At 35.7% G+C, this 15890-nt stretch overlaps 1 protein-coding gene across 2 annotated transcripts in view; it reads right to left on the reverse strand.

The window, feature by feature from the left end:
* Positions 1-15890, reverse strand: part of FMN2 (formin 2) — a 340819-nt gene that overhangs the window by 117173 nt on the left and 207756 nt on the right. The window contains exons 9-13 of one of the 2 annotated variants that reach the window (XM_058533558.1): positions 13354-13445; positions 13059-13188; positions 11395-11541; positions 8167-8226; positions 7894-8014 (exon numbers count right to left, since the gene is read on the reverse strand). In XM_058533558.1, coding sequence (XP_058389541.1) covers positions 7894-8014; positions 8167-8226; positions 11395-11541; positions 13059-13188; positions 13354-13445 — 550 coding nt within the window. Of the gene's footprint in view, positions 1-7893; positions 8015-8166; positions 8227-11394; positions 11542-13058; positions 13189-13353; positions 13446-15890 lie in introns of those variants that run through there. The other variant, XM_058533559.1, reaches the window with a different exon arrangement.

Below are 15890 nucleotides of genomic sequence, written 5' to 3' on the forward strand. Positions count from 1 at the left end.
TTCACTTTATTCTTGACATAATTTCCTGTAGTTCTGAAGGATCTTAACCAAACATGTCTCAAAAGCAAAACTGACTACTTTCCATCTCTATTCACTCCTCCTGTATCCCCTTCTGCAATGGTTTCAGCACCAATCCAGGTATACGAGCTAGAAACAGTCATCTTGTACCTCCTTCTTCCTCACTCTGTATATCAGTGCAATCACAGAATCCTGTTCCAGTGCGTCTCCAAAGACTCCCAGATCCCTCTCTCCTCTTCATTCCTACCACAAGGACCTTAGCTTACACCCTCAACATCTCTAACCGGCTAGGTCTCCTGCTTCTAGTCTCTCCTCTAAACGATCCTTCACACGCTCCTCATGATGGCCTTTCAAAAATGCATATCCGTGCGTGTTGCACAGTTGCCTAAAAGCATTCCCATGGCTACCCAAGGATTGCAGAATCAAGTCCAAACTGCTCTGTTGGTCCTCAAGACCTTCACGAGGACACCTTGCCATCCCCTAATTCCACGTCCCTGAGCACCCTATGCTCTAGTTATATCAGATATTACCATCCATTTCCTGTCACTCTATTGCTTCACTTACTCACTTACTGAGTCCAGATCGTTGTCAGGTATGTATTAAGAGCTAAGGACAGTCAAGGCGGAACCTTCCATTCAGTGAAACTCCACAGGGGGCAACATTAGTGTTATCATTAGGGTGAGCTCTGGATTGGGTCCCCCAGGTTCAAACCCAGCTCCCACCCATACTATGTGACCTTTTGCAGGGTATTCAATATCTCTAACTTGTAGTTACCTAATGACTACAGAGAGGATTAATGATAATATCTACATTACAGAGATTAAATGAGTTAATGCACATAAAACACTGACACAGAGTAGGCACAGCAAGCTGACTTGAAAGGTATATCAAAACTACTGGATGGGGGTACTTTTTCAAACCACGTGTATGCACAATTCTAACCCTAGTTATGAATTCTGCTGCAATGAGCCAAATATCAAGCATGAATATTTTGTACCCCTCAGATGTAAACGTGATATAAATGGAGAAACCCACGGCCTCATGGATCAGTAGACAATCAAAGCCCTAATAGTCACAGGACTGGTAACTTTTCTCATGCTCTTGCCCAGGCTTGAAATTCTATTTTTCTTTCCCCTGGAGAGAATTTTACTGATCTTTCAAAGTCCAATTTAAATATGATTTTCCAAGTATATTTAATCATGATCTCTTCTATGTTTCTATAGTATCTTATTTATATAACTAAAAAATATTTGTTATATAGTGGTCATTCATATAACCACTAGTCCTCTTATTATTCTATGTGCTTTGAGGGAAGGGTCTATGTTTATATTTTTTATTTTCTATTAATTTAATAAACATTTGTTGAATGATAACTAAGGTATTAGACTATAATATCTCTAAGATTTCTCACTGATCTAAATGTCATAAATTTTATTATTCTGTTCTATTTAAGGAGAGAACCCACCCATTAAATTCATAAGTTCCTTTTCTAGAAAGCATTTTGGTAATAAATATCAGGACTCTGAAAAAAATGTTCCATTGTCTTTGATCCCGTGATTATAATTCTAAGAATCCATATTAAGGAAATAATCAGAGATATAGTAAAAAGGCTATGAATAAAGATGTTCAACATGATATTTCTTAAGGGAAAATTGAGAAGAGTCTAATTTCTTACAAGAATCAAATTATTGACTAAATTATGGCATGATCATAAGATGGATTATTACAAAACCATCATAAATGGTTTTTGAATTATATTAAATGGCATGGGAAAATGCTCATGTTATCATTTTCAGCAGGAAAAAAATGTAAGATATAAAAGTGAATACATATGTCTAGTCAAATGGAATGATTCATTCATAGGTTGAGCCTTCCTTCTGTTGGAAAACACATAGCAATGAATGAGACCATAACAAGAGAAAATCAAACAGGCACAGTATGCTTCTGAAAAAAGTGTTAATATCTCCTTGGACCAGAAATAGCAGAGAAACTCAAGTTAATAGACAGTGCTGAAGAGAGAGATCACTGGAGTATGTATGCGGAGAAGATAAAGATCTTGGCTTATGTAGAGATGGGTGAAGGGACAGTTCACACAGCAGAGAACGAAACCAGTCTCACTACTGGAAACCCAGAGCTGTGACTGGGCTCCCCAACTCAAGAAAGGAGGATGAAACAGCTACAGCCTCTATGCAGCTGTGTGCCGGGGGCAGCAAGAGTAGGTAGAGACAGCTGTCCACGCAAGACCTAAGCCAAGTCACCCACTAGCTTGATGATGGACTCTGTAATAAACCTAACATTCTCACAGGGTAGGAGCTCCAAGCTGCTGAGAAAAGCTTTGGATCTGGCCTGGGGGCCAAATGCAGGCCAAGTCAAAGCAATTGAAAAAATCAAGAGAGTGCAGGATTTGGGGGCCAGGGGAGGAGAGAGAGCAAGGGACAGACAGATTGATAGATGGGTTCTGTCACAATTCCTCAACTCTGCAGTTGTAACACAAAAGCAATCACAGACAATAATGGTTGGGTGTGTATGGCTATGTTCCAGTTGAATGCTATTTACAAAAAGAAGCTCCATTTAACCCATAAACTATAATTTTCTGACACCTGTTTCAAATTAACATTCCAATGCCACAAAGGAAACCGCATAGAAAGACAGCTTACAGCTATTAAAAAATGAAAGACAGATTCATTTCAGATGAAACAAAAACTATACAAAATCCAAAAAAGACTTTAATACATTTTTATAAACACCAAAGAGATAAAGAAAAGATAATATCCAAAATAAGAACAAGAAATTACTTTAAAGGTAAAAAGTATATAGGGTAAAAAAACACATTGGAAATCTTGGAAACAAAAAAATTATCATGATTTAAAAATAGTTGCATTGATAACATGAACACCAGATTGGATCGAGTCAAAGAGAGAATTAATGAACTGGAAGACAACGTTGAGGAATGCATGAAGATTACAGCAAAAGAGCGGGGCGGATTTTTAAAATATTAAGAAAAGTTAGAAGACATAGAGAGTTAGACCAAGTGGCTGCAATGTACATCTAAAAAGAGTTTCAGGAAAAGAGGACAAAAATGATGAATATGTGAACCGATAATTGTTGAGAATTCTTAAGACCTTAAGGAAGACATCAGTCTTCAAGTTGAAAGTTCTCATTAAGTGCAGAGCAAGATAATAAACAAACAAACAAATAAATAGACTCATACTACATATATTAAAGCAAAGCCAAAGATTAATACGGATGAGAGAATTATAAAAATCACCAAAAAAGAAAAGACAGATTATCTACACAAGAATGACAATTAGATTGAAAACAAACTTATCAGTGATAAGAGATAGCAGAAGAAAAAAAAAGTATCTTCAAAATACTGATGAAAAATAAGTCAATCTAGAATTCCATATCCAGCAAAATTATCATCCAAAAATGAGGGGTAAAATTTTTTTTCAGTCACTTTCTGACTAAGAGTTTAACATCCACCAATCATCATTAAGATAACAACCAGATGAGAAGGGGAAAAATGAGATGTAACAATAGTGGCACAGTGAGTGATTAAATATATTGGTAAATGTTATTCCTAATGATTATAAAATATAAGTAATTTTTAAAGAAAAATGATATGACCGAAAGTCTGGAAAAACACTAAAAGAGAGAGTAGTTTAATTATTAGTTAGAATGTTCTAAAACTTTCACCTTATTTGGGAAGGTAAACAAACTAAATAAATTTATAGCATATAATAAAATTATATAAATTAAGAAAATATGTTAACATTTAAGATCAGCCAACAAATTAATAGAAATATTACCTATTGCTCCAAAATGAGGAATCAGGGAAAGAATATTGAAAAATTTGTCAAGGCAACAGAAAACCAGAAAGAGACAGAATGTAAATGTACATAAATTAAATTATCAATTATAAAACAGAGAATGTAAGAATGGACAAAAATTATACACATCATAGTTCCAACAGTATAATTCATGCATGTGCAATACACATACACATCCCAGATAAAATATATCAAAATATTAATGTTATTTATTATTGGACTGTAAGATTACAGATAAAATATTTTCTTCTCTACATTTTTCAACATTGTCTGATGTCCTTACGCTGAACTGATATTTATTTTAAAATCACAAAAAGTTGTTTTTAAAAAAGGTATTAGGTGCATCTGAATTGAGTTTATAACACCCTTTTTGCTTTCCTCAAACAAAAAATAAATATCAAAAATTTACAATCGTAAATGTAATTGTTACAAACAAATATAAATCAATACAAACAAGTTTAAAGGCTGTTTTTTCCCTATATATCTCTGGACACAGATATTACTTCAACTTGAAGATGCAGTTAATGAATTTTAAACATTTTCAAGTCAGGTATTGAAGGGAGGGGGAGGGGTGGTGGACACAGGGGAGAATTTGCATGAGAACATTCTTGCCCAGTTCTGGTAACTTAATTACTCAATGCTCTGTACCTGTTGAGTTGATTTAAGTCATGTGGCAAGTGCTACCGTTTCTACCCAAGAAAGGCACTGGAACAGACGCCATCACTTGGCATGACTGCATCAAGGAAAGCTGCTGACAGCCAGAAGAGATCAAAAGCAGATCAGGTTGCTTAACAAATGACATGTCAGTGAGCTCAGAAAGCCAGGGGACACCCCGAGGAGCTGCGGAAATCTCGGGAACAGGCATAGAAACCAAACACAGTGCATGTTCTTATAAAATGCTAACCTGGGATTCAGTTGTCTTATTAAAATGTCTGAGCCATAACACACTATTTCTCAGTCTTTCCTTAGAAATAAAAATCAAGTCTCGATGCAGAAGCAGAAGTGATAGAGCAGAAGATGAGTGACTTAATGATTACAGCTTACCTGTCTGTATCAAACCAAGCACGCTATTTATTCTATTTTTTCCTTATCATGAATAGCCAATATTTATTGGATACTTATTTCATATATATTACATGACAAGTATTGGGATGAATTCTTTACATACATCATCTCATTTTCTAAACCTTCTAAAAACAACTTGCTTCTGGAAAAAAAATGGACAGGCTATTTGAATCTTCTTAAATGAACTGCCTAAATTGATTACTTAGAAGGAATCATTTTTAACAGGCTACATGTACCAAAGTAGACATTATTTTAAAGTAATTATATCCAAAATAGCATAATCCAATAATCTCCTATTTGACTCCCATTTAGTCAGATCAATGTACATAGCTATTTATACCCATCTCATCCTAAAAAGAGATGAGGCAGTTTTACTCTATGTCTTGTTGATATGAAATGCTACATTCATGCTAAATCCTTCCCAGAAATTGAATTTACAAGATTTCCTTCTTTGTGTCACAAAACATCTTATTTTCTATAGAAAAGCTCAAATTTTGGAAAAGCAAAAAATAAGAGGTATGATTAAATTATGATTTTTGTCAGTTTTTAAAAGCTATCTCAGAGTTTGACAGCCTTGTACGCAGCTCTTCAAGCTGATCTCCTTTTACAAGAACACAATATATAATCACATTATTTCATGAACTATAGTTCATTTCCCCACCTTCACTGTGAGTTCCTTAGAGGCGAACACCATGCTTCTGCTACTAACATGGTACCAGGGTTGCATTTCTTAAAATGTGTCCCACCAACTAGAGAACCTACCAGATATTCTGCAAAAAAAGTGTTCTGTGGTCAAATAAATTGGGGAACTGCTGCCAACCCTTCTTTCAGAGAACACTGGGAATTCCTTTTAGATTTATCTTAACCTGGCAGTTCTTGCATTCATTTGGTCATGAAACTCTCCATTTCTAGGGCATCAAATTGTAAAGACCTGTGGACAAACTTGAGAAAATACTGTGTTGGGCAAATGCTACAGCTGCTAGTTGAGGGAACAGGCCTTGCAGAGAAGTTCACTTTACCCCCAGGGGAGGCATAAACCCTTGGGGTGAAAATCACCACCTTCATCCTCTGAGACACTCAAACACTGCTAAGATGCTCCTACAGTATTCAGTCTTCTGTAGTTACCACATTGCTCCAGAAGACAGATGTGCAAGAGGAAACAGCACTCAGTGGCACTGGCTACTCATCCCTTTCAAACCCATTACCTTGTGTTAGTTCTCTCTTTTCAGCTCTAAGTCTTGTGAGAACTTGCCATTTTCACGGCCACATGCATATTTAATAACATTGTAAGAAGGCATGTAGATATGAAAAATAAATGAGGTAACATTCCAAAGTGATGCACCAACCTAAGCAAACATAAATCCCCTGGAAACAAGATAACCATTCCTCTCATGTCTTAAGTCATCTGCAAACCATGAAATTTGACTTTGCAAGATTGAATTGTTGATTCAGTGTGAAGTATTTTCCCGATACCCCAGAAATGCCCCTAGCACCACATCAGAGAGAGAAAGAGAATGTGTGTGTACAATTTCATAAGCAAACCAAGATCTGATAAAAACTATACATGAATGGTTTGGGTTTCTTACTGTTTTAAGAAACATACTTAACTTAAATACATAGTAACATAGTATTATACAAATGTAACATAGTTTGATTTATTATTTTTTTAAATAAGGCAGTCATTCTTGGGCTCAATCAATGAGCACCCATATCTGAGGCTCTAAGGGGAAACATCTAAGTGACAGGATTCACCCCTCTTTGACAGCAATGATTGTATCTTTGGGTACCTGTTGTACCTAGCAAATGCCTAACACATGCCTCATGCCTATGATAAATATTGTTGAGTGTTTAGGAACTACGAGCAAACTATACAATGTTGCTATGTTGACCTAAATCCATATAAAAGCATCTGTGACCAGAACATAACAACTCCATAAATCTGATTATAGATCAATATCTTTGGATAAATATTTCAAAATTGAAATAGAATCTCTTAGAAGTTATATCATCTTGGGGCTGGCCCTGTGGCGTAATGGTTAAAGTTCCACAGGCTCCACTTTGGCGGCCCGAGTTGGCAGGTTCACATCCCGGGCACAGACCTATACCGCTCGTCAGTCATGCTGTGGTGGCGACCCACATACAAAATAGAGGAAGACTGGCACAGATGTTAGCTCAGGGCTGATCTTCCTCAGTAAAAAAAAAAAGTTATATCATCTTTTTGGTTTCTAGATAGGGGTAACCAAGCCTCTTCTTCTCATCTAGTAATACAACATCAAATGAAAATCTCACATAAATTTATTCACTCCCTGTCTGTGCTTCATAGAATTAGAAAGAGGCTTAAATAGATAGCTGAGGTTCTCAATACCATAACAATAAGAAACCTCATGAATGGGGGATAAAAGGGATTTTGCTCACAAAAATTAAAAAAATTTTGTAAACTATTTGCTTTTGTGTAAATGTCAATTTTAATTTAGAAATTTGAAGAATTTCAGACTCTTTTCAAAACGATTGGATATAAAGCTCCTCGACTACTGATAAAACATTACACACACGTGGTTTTTGACCAACTATGTAAAAGAGATATTTTGTTCCCAGGAAAGTTTACAAGCCACAAAATCTTGGGCAAGTATACCACGGGAGGTTGGGGAGGGACTATTTATCTCTTAACAATGACATGATAAATGTACAAATGTTGTTGGCTATAAAGTGAAAACAAATGATCAAATTTGCTCCTGGCGAGAGATCGCTATTCAAATCACTAAGGTATTATTCAATACTTAAATTTATAATACATCTAACTTTTCAGACAACAAAAGAATCAGATTATTGGTAAAATTTTTCTTTTGCCAACCAAAAAATTTTTAGTTCTACAAGACTGTAAAAGACTTTACTTCCTTCAAAAACATTGAAAAGTCTGTCTTCTCTCATTAAAAAAAAAGCATAAATAATAAACACGAGTTTATTTAAGATTATAAGTTACCTTTCAAGTCTTTCTTTAGTTTTCTGAGATCTTTTTGAAAATCTTCAAACTTCATCTGCGAGGCCTGGAAAAGGTCCTGGGGTTCTGGTAGTGGAAAGACACACTGTTCTTTGCCGGCGTCCTAATTAGCAAAAAACGCAATTTTTAAACAAATCAGTATCAATATAAATAAGAACAATACAACAGCAGCAATGGCAAAACAAGAACAAACACTGCCAAATCAGCCAACAACAAAGAATAACAAAATATGACTATACGTAAAAATCGTCATACCTCGTCAAAATTTCGAAGATAATAGGAAACGATATATGACAAAAGGCTTCTGCTATTGTCCTAGGCAGAAAGACCAAAGTAAGTAAAAATATATTTTAAAAATTATTAAACATAATAGTGTTAAGTAAATTCCAGAAAATCTGCATATGTAGATGACAACATTTAGAATGAAACGTGAAATACTATATTTCAGATACTTCAGTCACTGTACCTAAGGAGTTTCATGGCATAGGAGATCTTCTTTTTCCCCAGTGTTCAAATCGAAGCTCCAAGTGAGAGCACAGCTGTTTAATAAGGATGGCATCTATAACTGTAAACACTTTCCTGTCTATACCCTCCTCAATTAGAAAATCAGTTCATTAACTTTTGTTCTATTATTAAAAGGTATGGGGCCAGCCCGGTGGCGTCGTGGTTAAGTTCTCGCACTCCACTTCGGCAGCCCAGAGTTCACAGGTTCAGATCCCGGGTGCGGACCTACGCACCGCTTGTCAAGCCATGCTGTGGCGGCATCCCACATATAAAGTAGAGGAAGATGGGCATGGACATTAGCCCAGGGCCAATCTTTCTCAGCAAAAAGAGGAGGATTGGCAACAGATGTTAGCTCAGGGCTAATCTTCCTCACAAAAAAAAAACAAAAGGTATAACTTCTATCTTAACTGAAATGACTAAATATTGCTAGCATTTCTAAACAGCTGGACCAAAAGTTATTACTCTAACAGTAAGTCTGAGTGAGGCTTGTTAGTACATAGATTAGGGAAATAAAAAAGGTATTATTTCCAGTAAGCAATAGCTTTAAAAATGCAAATACAAATTATAAATTATTATGTCAGGAACTGAGATCAAGGAATTAATATCCATGCAGCTATAAATAATGAAATGTGTGAAGTTCTACAGAAAAACACGTAAAACTGTTTCATATCTAACAGTCTTCAAAGACTAGCTTTTCACCTCCTTCCTGGCACATTTAGAGGCATTAATTATTTTTTTTTCGCATTACTCAAAATTAGTATTAGATAATCTGAATGTGAGAGACCAAACATATATATATATTTTTAAAAACCCTACGATACAAACTACATCCCCTAAGATGGTTCAATCTGACCATGATTTTTCCCTATTTATCAAAAGAGCAACATTCCTTTATAATCAAATTTGACATGATATAGTAATATATCTATTAGACACTTCCCTCATAGTAATATATAGTGATAAGAATAATATGTCAATCACATAGTGATATATAGCAATAATAATAAAAGTAATATATTTATTAGAAACAGGATTTGCTTATAAAATGATTTAAGCAACTTGACTTCCTTTCTATTTCCTAACTTGTCAATCAATGAAATGGTTAGCAATAGCTGAATCGATTAACCAAATACTCATTCAATGCCTACTGATAGGCAGGCTGAGCGAAAATTATGAGTGATCTGAGCACAGCTCTGTCTCTGCAGGTCTACAAATAGTACTAAGGAGTAGACATTGTTATATTTGTTTTATAGAGAAAGAAACAAATTAGGAAGATTTTTCACAGTTCTTGTGAGAATGCAAGTGAAATTATAATAAAAATCTTGCTTCTTGATTCATCATTTAATTTTTATCTAGATTACTCCTTAATTATTTAAATTAATGAAATTTAACTTACTGGGGGATTGAATAAGATATATCAACCAAACAAAAAAATAAATAATCCCTTTTTCACATATGATTATCAGAATCTATTTCAGATCCATAATAAGTTAAACATTATGTTGATGCTATTTATACCCCAATGGTAATTGCAAAAGCGACTTGTTTCATTCCAACAACCAGTTGTTAAGAACTATTCAAGAACTACCGTGTGTTTAGAAGAGAGCTTTTGTTTCTGAACAAAAGGGATTTGTCAGGTTGACATATTGGAGGTTCCTATGAAAACATGTATCATACAAATATAATAGCATTTGAACAAATATAACCATAAAAATCACAAAAATTATATTCTGTTGGTGTTCCAAGAAAGAACTATGTTTTACTCAATTTTGGAAAAGCACAGTATCTGGCATTTCAGAGAAGCCCAAGGAAAGAAGTTAAATGAATGGATGAGTGGACGAATGAAGGAATAAACAAACAAGTTACTGAAAAAAGTCTCTCTTTCTTGTGAGGGAGATTATTTATTACCTAGGAAGGACAGTTCTATATATTTTCATTTCTATGAGCCAATTGTTTACTTCAACTTAATATTTTAAAACCACATTGGGGCCGGCCCAGTGGCGCAAGTGGTTAAGTGCGCGCGCTCTGCTCTGGCGGCCCTGGGTTTGCCGGTTCGGATCTCGGGCGGGCACTGACGCACTGCTTGTCAAGCCATGCTGTGGCAGCTTCCCATATAAAGTGGAGGAAGATGGGCATGGATGTTAGCCCACGGCCAGTCTTCCTCAACAAAAAGAGGAGGATTGGCAGATGTTAGCTCAGGGCCAATCTTCCTCACAAAAAAAAAAAATAACATAAAACCACATCCATAATTCCCTCATCATACAATTCCACGTGCAGCTTCTTTTGTCAGAGAACCAGAATTCCATTATTTTCGAAGTTTACAATCTCAGACGTTAACTCTGACCATCATGGCAGTTTTCCTAACCTTATATTTCTACTGACACTCTCATAATCTCTTAGATATTCATTTTAAACAAACACAACTATAGAGTAGGATCAAAAAATAATAAACATAAGCCCCAAAAGGGCTTAGATACTCCCACACATACCAGTACCAAAAATAGTATGTAGCAAAACAGGATTGTCTTCTATATTTTATTTACAAACTACTTTCCCTTATCTTTGTTTTGTTTTTAAAACATGGGCGTGTTGACCTCCATTGCTTACCACAGAAGAGAAGAAGAAAATAATGGATATACTGTCTAATTTGTAGAAATTAATTAGTCCTGAGAGTTCAATAGGATAAATATTAGCAGACATGGAAAACGGAGAGTGAAAAAATTATTTTTATTTTAAAATATTGTCTACTCAATTATTCATTAGACACAGGAATCAAAATTACTCACTTTAGGCAACATTATTATTCACAAAACCACAAACCTATGATGGCCATTACTTTTATCTAGCTCAGAACATAAAGAAACTTTTGACTTTGGAATATAAAGAAGCATTTATTGCAACTGGTTTATGGTCAAAGTTATTACTAAACAAAACGTCTTATCTTCAATTTGCCTACACTCACTCATACAAAATACTTACACTGCTTTTGACATCCTTCAGCTTCGGGAGAATGTCTAATCCGAAACCATCTGCCTGTCCCCGAGTCTTATTTCCGCCATTCATGTAGTTGCCAAAGGCAAGAACCAAGCCCAGAACCTGCATAACCCCTGGGCCATTTGTTAATGTCTGCAAAACAGGATCAAGAATTCTCTTAGACAGACAGTCCCTGGCTTACCATGGTTTGACTTACGAGTTTTTGACTTTACGATGGTGCGAAATCAATATGCATTCAGTATAAACTGTACTTGAATTTTGAATTTTGTTCCTTCCCAGGCTAGCAAGACGCGGTTAAGATGCTTTCCCAGTCAGCCCCGCAATCATGAGAGTGAACAACCCATACACTTACAACCATTCTGTACCCAGACAACCATTCTGTTTTTCACTTTCAGTACAGTATTCAATAAATTACATAAGATAGTCAACACTTTTTTAATAAAATAGGCTTTGCCTTAGATGATTTTGCCCAACCGTAGACTAATGTGAGTGTTCTGAGCACGTTTAAGGTAGGCTAGGCTAAGCTATGATGGTTGGTATGTTAGGTGTAATTAAACGCATTTTCAGCTTAATGATATTTTCAACTTGATAGGTTTATCGGGACATAATCCCATCGTAAGTCGAGGGAGATCTGTACAAAGTTTTGTTTGAATTATCTTAAATCAGCGGCAGATAGTCACATTATACTAATAATTTTGACTCACATCCAAACTTTATTATTAGGTATATTTTAAGAGCAGTGTCTCCAAAGTTAACTTTAAAAAGTTGCACCACCATCAAGCCTTCAGGCATGGCTTCATAAATTGAGAGATCCCCATCTAGGCCATTTGTATGCTGTAACTGCAAGGAAAACAAACAAGGTGGTAACAGGAGAACTACTACAAAATAATGTCACTGCCATCATCCTATTTGTACCTACCTCTGGAGCAACACAAATTTTTGGCATAAGTTATGGGAAACCAAAATGTAGTTATAAAGATTAATTTCCAAATTTTGATTTATTCCTGAAAAGTTCACACTCACATCTTCTAAAACATTAACTTGAATTCTCATGTCACTTCCTCTGAAAATGTGTCTTTAGTAACATCTTACTACTTTGCAAAATGATTTACCACAACCAGAACAAGTGGTACAACCGATTTTTAACAAATTGTTTTAAATGTTAATATTGGCAATTTTTGTCAAGCATTTATTCTTCGCTTTCAGAAGACTATCTTCTGTTGAGTCACATGGCTGTTCCTAAATCATTTGATTGCAGTTATTAACAATTTGTTGATGGGTCCTTCCAAAAATGAAGGAAAGTAAGTAATATGTCTTCAAATCACAGTGAATTGGAAGTCTGATGTATGAGAGGACCATGAAAAGTGAAGATTTTGTTGTGGCAAAAACAGAAGGGAGAGAAATCTCTGGAGGTGGACGCCCAACGCCCACACTCTAGCAATGCGGCCCTGCGGTCCTGCGTGCCAACCTCAACATTTGGTTTGATGTTGAAGCTCGATCATAGTATGTTGTCTTCTGCGAGACTGCTATCCTTCAAATTTTCTGAGTACTTAGAGCAAATAAAAGAAAACCTTTTTGAAATATGAACATAACTGAACACATTTCAACATCAGAACCCATGCTTCAGCTCTCTGCGGACCAGAACTCACCTCACACAATTTCTGTAGCAATTCCAGTTTGCGACGAATTGAGCAGATGCTTTCTGAAAACGTGGACTGGAACAGGATGCAAAAGACTCGCTCTGAAAAGTTGGGGATTAGTGACAGTTCATAAAGGAACCTAAGGAAATAAAGCCAAGTTAAGAGGAAAAATATAATTCACATAAACAGATATTTATCCTTATATCATTCATAACCATCATGCACAGAAGACACGGCATTTTCGCAATGGAAAGAGCCCGCCTGTGGCCCGGATGCCCTCTGCAGGGCCCTAAGGGATGCTTACTGCTCAGGTTTGTCCAGGGACTTGGCATTTTCCTTGTCTTTGGAGGAACGGCTGTGCTTTTCGATTTTTTCCAGTTCATCTGACTGTGCTCTCTGGAAAAACAATGCCAAGTGGTTTTTCAAAATCTGGTGAATCAAATCCTTAGATAATGATGATCATCACACAGCAAAATTCTATATATTTTCATATTTCTTAGCATCTGCTTGTAGTAAAGCTTGACTTAATTCACAAGGCATTTTAAAGTGTAAATATTTTTAATGCAAACCAGACCATCTCTAAATCTTCCAAATAATGCCATTGACTATTAGTGATCTGCAACACATTTATCCAAGCATGCTTTCAAACAATACAGTTTTCCTCTCTTGTTTTTTTGGCTGTTTATAATACTCTCCAGAATGCAAGAATTTCATTTTAAAGTGGTATTTCTTATTCAGGAATCAATCAAGTTAAATTTGGAAGCAATTTGATCCTAAAGTTTTTATAAGATTTTTAAAGGAAAAAAAATACATAACTATTGCAATCATTGTTTACAACTATTTTTTTTTAGGGGAAAGAAAAATATAATTGAATTATTAAACCATGGAACAAAGATAAAAGGTGTTGATTCTTCTGCTAAATTGATACAAAAGAGACTCCAGGCTTCTTTTCTTCCTAAGTGTCTTCTTCCACCCTTTATAATCTCAAGCTAAAAATCTGTCATTCTAAATTTGTTTCTTTATAGGAGAGGATCTTCTGCATTTTTAACCTGAGGTAGAAGACTTTACAGACCTAGAGAACCACAATTCTACTCTTCTTTATGGAGAATTCGGATGATTTTTATTTGTAGTCTTGTCTTCATTTTAAAATTCACAAAGATGCTTCAAAACAGCCAAAAATACTACATTTCCTAATGCATTAAGAAGTGTGAGCAGACCACCATGTCCTGAATTTGAGTCTAGTCCTCAGAACTTAAAATCCCTTCAACGTTATTTTTTGTTTAAACAGAAAAGCAGCTCAGCCAAAAACTGCTGTAGAAGATAGAGCCTGATAGATTTCTGGAGACTCCAAGATTTCCCGTAAACAAAGCTATGCTCTGTTTTGTATTCACCGGTTGTTTTGAAATGCAGGTTTTCAGTTGATGGGATTAACTAACAAAGACTAGTTCCTCAAAGGAAGCCTCTTTTAACAGAGGAAGGATTTGATGACAGATCAGTGGATCTTCTGAGGGTCTGATAAATTTGCTTTTGGAATGTGATGCAGCAAAGAAGTAAAGGAGGGGTATTTAAGGCAAAAATCCCAAGCTACGTCAAAATGTGGAACCTTCTTCTAGAATTTCAAATGCATAGTAATCTTACTTTTTTTCCCACTAGTTTATTGTGGCCTTGCCTAAGGGTTTTAGGGGAGTAAACACCAGCTCATTTACTTATCATAGTTACTGCCTATAAGAGTCAGCCCACAGATACTAGCATCAAACCACTTAGAGCCAAGCAACAAGATGGCCTTTTTAACAACGACCATACCCGTCTTTCTGGCATATGAGTGACCAGGGTAATATAATAAAAGAATATTAAAATTAAGAATACTAATAATATTTTTGATACTTATAGGCTCTATTCTGTTTCTCCTATTCTTTATTCATGAAATTGATTATTTTGGATTCAAGCATAATAATGTATTTACTTATGTTAATTTTTTCTGTATTCAATCAACTATTCTAAGATTTCTATAGCTTGAGATCATAATTTTGTCAATCCTATGGGGCAAAAAATACTTTGGGCTAGGTTAGGGTGAGAAAGCTTCATAAAAAAGAGGCGATAACGCCTATTTTTCGAAGAATATGTTTTGAAGAATATGCCCATTAATTTGTCTCTAAATTTGCTCTGCTTCTTGCATTCCCAGTCACTTTGGAAGGCACAAGCATCTATCCCAAAACTCACACTGTCACACTGGATCTTCTGCCTGGAACATGTTCTTCCCTTTGGCTTGGTGCTCCTGGTTTGGCTTAGGTATAACCTCGTCTGGAAAACCTGCCCTGCCCACCTTGATCCCTGCTATCATTAGTCTCTCTTCAGAGTGATAACACAGAACCTTATACTTGCTTTATTTTATGCTACACTTATCACAACATCTTAGTGGTGATATACATATGTCCACTTCTTCTATTGACTGGGACTTCTTGAAGGAAGGGCCACGTCTTACACATCTCAATAGTCCTAGGGACCGGTATGATTCACGGTATATAGTTAGCAGTAACTAACTTTTTTTTAAATGTTGAGAAATTAAATCAGTAATTGAATAGGAAAAAAGAAGGCTTCCCAAGTCAGAGGGAAGAGAGAGGTAAGAATACAGGTGTGTGTAAAGGTACAGGAAGCAGATCTAAAACACAATAGGTTTTTAAAGCAACGTTAATCAAATCTGCAATATTCTGCTATTCGGTAATGCACCATGACCAACTGTTTCTTGCCCTTCACCTTGGCTTTCTTGCAAAACATGAGGGATCAAGCAAAAGTCAGTTATTTTCTACCTGCTAAGGCTCCAGACTCTTACTGCTATCAGCA

This window comes from Diceros bicornis, chromosome 38, assembly GCF_020826845.1.
Source record: "Diceros bicornis minor isolate mBicDic1 chromosome 38, mDicBic1.mat.cur, whole genome shotgun sequence".
Lineage (NCBI taxonomy): Eukaryota > Metazoa > Chordata > Mammalia > Perissodactyla > Rhinocerotidae > Diceros > Diceros bicornis.